The 4,163-nt window shown below is 36.3% G+C and overlaps 1 protein-coding gene across 1 annotated transcript; it reads left to right on the forward strand.

The window, feature by feature from the left end:
- The first annotated feature begins 67 nt into the window (after window positions 1–67).
- Window positions 68–3,730, forward strand: LOC111401735 (teosinte glume architecture 1-like). The gene is made up of 3 exons (XM_023029616.1): window positions 68–1,193; window positions 2,446–2,582; window positions 2,950–3,730. Exons 1-3 carry the CDS (start codon window positions 982–984, stop codon window positions 3,567–3,569), a joined length of 969 nt encoding a protein of 322 aa, XP_022885384.1. The 5' UTR covers window positions 68–981; the 3' UTR covers window positions 3,570–3,730.
- The last annotated feature ends 433 nt before the right edge of the window (window positions 3,731–4,163 follow it).

Consider the following 4,163-nt stretch of genomic DNA (forward strand, 5'->3'; position numbering starts at 1 on the left):
AAAAAAAATAAAAATTGTACGGTATCAGCAAATTGCAGATGAGCCCTTTTTCTAGTTTTCCGCTCCCTTCTGCATAATTTTTACCTTCTTGAAATGAGGTTCTCTGGGTTTTGTTTACATGATAATGTAACAAATACAGAATTTTCTCCTGCTGCATTGATCTGAAATTAAAGCTTCCAATGCGGCCCTTGTGGGTTGGTGTGGGGTTGTTGGGGGTTGGGATGGTGAAAGTACTACCATTTTTTAACTATTGCTCCGAAAGACCTGTTTAATCTGTCTGTCTTACCTAAAAAGTTGGAAAAATTACCCTGTTCAAAAAGAAGACCGCTCAGTCATCAATTTTGTTACTTGAACACGGATAATTCCCAAAAAGAATACAAAAATCTGCTTCTAAATTGGGGAAAATTTAATTCCTTAAGACTAGACTATGTCTTGAAGTTGTATTAGCATGGAAATCAGTAATTCTGAATGTTGAATTATATTGTATCCCCTTTTTGATATACTGATATTTGTATATTTTAATTTTGAATGTTAATATACCGATAAGAATTGTTCTCTTCTGAATATGTCCTATGTATTTACTTGAAATTATTGGAGTGGTAAATCAAAATCTTTTAGCCTTTAGGATTAGCATTAGCCTGCAATTGTGCGTTTCTTTTCTGCCTTATCTTGTAATTTGGATTAATCAAATCTTAATCTTTGTTTATGATTTTTTACTATTCAGATCAGACATACTTGATGTTTAACTGGCAGGACGAGTACGGTAAGGACGTTATTGAAGATCAATGGCGTATTGATTTAGGAAGAGCTTGATTGAGAGTAAACGGAGTGTGTGAACTATTTCGGAGCGAAAAACTGTTACCCTGTTTTCAAGTTTCAGCACTGTGAGTAGCTGATCAGCACCTCGAATATTGGGGGTTAAATCATATTGGGATTGAGCTTTTGGAAGTTAAAGGATTCGTAATCTTCTAAGACTTCTCAATGGATTCGTCAGCATTTTCTGGATCATCGAAAAGGGCCAAGGCTCCTGGGAATGTTACCCAAATTGCTCAGTGCTTGGTTGATGGGTGTGTTGCTGACTTAAGCCTTTGCCGAGAGTATCACCGACGCCATAAAGTCTGTGAGATACACTCAAAAACTGCAAAAGTCACCATAGGGGGTCGAGAGCAGCGATTTTGTCAACAGTGCAGTAGGTAAAGTTGATAAATTTTCTTGTTCACTTATGACTCGGTCTATATCATATCGGTTGTTTTATAGGTTTATCCAAAGATAACTAATGGAGAACATATTGTGTTAGTTCTTTTCGGTCATCTGATCCTTGAGATTTTGTTCCATTAATGCATTAATCCTCTTAGGCCCCTGTGACATTTGCAGCTTATTGATTACAAATGGATTTATTAGAAATTTGTTTTTATAAGTCATATAGATTAATATAACATGCAGCAGGTAAAATGCTTTCAAAACTGATATATGTTTTCTATGATTATCATAGACACAAGTATTAAGTGAACCATATTTAGGCTTAGTATATGTATGGACTACTCAATATACACGTGAATAATGTTTTTCACCAATTTTATTCACAAAGTGAACCATATTTAGGCTCCATGAATCTAACAATGTTGTTAAATGCTCTATTATTCTATAATTTCTAGAAAAGGGTGTTCAACCTACCCAAATTGTCCAGGATATTTTAAAGAAGGCAAGGCAGAAGTTTTTAATATTTTGGAGATAAATACCAATCGTAAGGTCTGAGGTGACCTAGAAAGCACTGGATCATATTATTATTAATGTCATAAGCCAACTTAGCTATTGAGTATTTACTTGGAACCGAAGTTTTTGCAATGCGTAGTTGCAATTTCAAAAAAAGATTCAAATTCTTATCTCAATTATAGTATCTTTGGTTGTTTATAGGCTTCTTCTTGTTCTAATGACATCTTTCTAATATGCTTTTGGAATTCATAAATGGTTTTTGAAATTTATATATTTACATGAAACCGTTTTCTTACGCACACTTTCTTTGAGCCCAGGTTTTAATTCATGACTCTTCCCAAAACTTTAGTTGTCAGCCTTATTCTCAAATTACCATCAATTTTTGAGTGCCACTATTTAGTTATTTCTTGACCAACTTTATTATATTTGACTATTAAATCGTGTTGAGTTTCCCCAATTTTTGTGCTACAAATTCAATTTCCATCACTTTTCATACAAAACTCATCCCTTTCCGACTGTATCTGTAAATTTTCTTGGCGATTCTCCCTCAATTTCATTGCAATGGACAAGTTCAAATTCATCCCTTTCTGATTGTAGTCGACTGACGTGGATGGAGCTTTTGGAGTTATTGAAGTACCTCTACGTAGCTTGCTAAGCTGGTGTTGATCCTGGATTCAGTTTAGATTTGAAGTACCTCATTGCATGTAAATTTTATTTTTATTACTTTTGTAGGTTTCATTCCTTGATAGAGTTTGATGAAGGAAAGAGAAGCTGCAGGAAACGTCTTGATGGCCACAACAGACGCCGGAGGAAGCCTCAGCCTGACACACTGTGCAGAAGTTCTGGATTGATGTTTCCCGGCCAGCAAGGTTAGAATTAACCTTCAAAATGTATGATGTTTTATAAAGTGACTTAATAGCATTTGTTCGTTTGCATGTTTGCATATCATATTTCTACTTGAACAAACTTGAAATGACTCACTTCTATTGAATTGACTTGCTTAAAGCATATTGGCTGAGTTCGAAAAGAAGCAAAAAAAAAAAGTTTCGATGACTTACTTTTTTATTAGTGTTTAAATTTTTTTTAGAATAATAATAATAAGTTGCTTGCTTATGTTGGTGTCTAAATAAAAAATTACTTTTATTTGAAACTTATTTATTTACTGTAAGTAACTTTTTAAGCTTACCTAAACATGATAGCATTTGTTTGTTTGGGTGAACCGTCGTGTTGCTGCAGGTACACGAGTTCTCTCATTTAGTAGCCCAGAAATACAACCGAATCCCGTTCCAAGTTCATCTTGGGCCAGGGTTGTGAAAACTGAGACTAATATGGTTCTAAACAACAATCTGAATTACATCGAGAGACAAAATACATACCCTGGAGGTTCAGCACACAGCTTTAAAGGAATAAATCAACTTCAATTCTTGCAAAGCACTCCCCAAAGTATCCAAGAAAATTCCATCTGTCAACTTCTTCTTGATCCGAATGCTGCATCAGGAAGTAATAATACCTGCAGCCAAAATATTTATTCTGATGGGTTAAATCAGGTCGTTGACTCTGATCGTGCTCTCTCTCTTCTGTCATCGGCCCCTGCTGTATCTCGGGAATTCGGTTTTGACCATATGGTGCAGCCTGACCAAGTCCTCCCCAATGCACAGTCCCTTCACAACATGCAGTATATCAGTCTAGGCCAGTACTCGTATCCTCGAGAAGTTGAAAGCAAGTCAGTAGGGTTTGATATGGATTCCCGTGGTAGCAAAAACTCCACCCTCAATTTTCAGGGGATATTTATGAATGAGCCCGACGGATCGTCTACTAGTGGATCCCACCAAACGCGGACATTCACGTGGGAGTAAATTTAGCTTAATTCTATTGACTTATTATTGTCAAATATACTTTGTTTCTATTCTGTCTTTCTTTGCTAAACACATGATATTGAATTCTTGTGGCAGAAAATGCCTTTTAAGGAATTTCCCTTGTGTGCTCCTCTTTCTGTACTATGTGAGCAGTGAGCCTATATGTGTTGTACTGTGTAATCTTGCCTGTGGTCTCTGGCCTGATTCTTGTTCAGATGGTCACGGCCACGGCCACGGCCACGGACGCACGTAGACAATTTTGTGCCGTACTTTGCCCCAACACAATCCCGTAATGGACCACAAACGTGGCACGGTCTAGTAGTTGGGGAAGACCCTGCTATTTCGACTAGTGCTGTGAAGATGCCAGCCCATTATTAGAAGGTATCTTGTTATGGATGTTAAGATTTGGGGATTTATCTTAAAAATGTCAATTTTATTAGGAGTAGTAGTTCAAAATTTTAAAGTTGGTCTATATTTTTATTATCTCTTAACATGTCCTCGTAAGATAGTGACTCGTTTGAACAGACTAATCTTAAAATTCGTATGCTCATTTATCGAGTTTTAATTGGATCAAATCGCTCGTTGAAACTCAAT

Source organism: Olea europaea, chromosome 1 (genome assembly GCF_002742605.1).
Source record: "Olea europaea var. sylvestris chromosome 1, O_europaea_v1, whole genome shotgun sequence".
NCBI lineage: Eukaryota > Viridiplantae > Streptophyta > Magnoliopsida > Lamiales > Oleaceae > Olea > Olea europaea.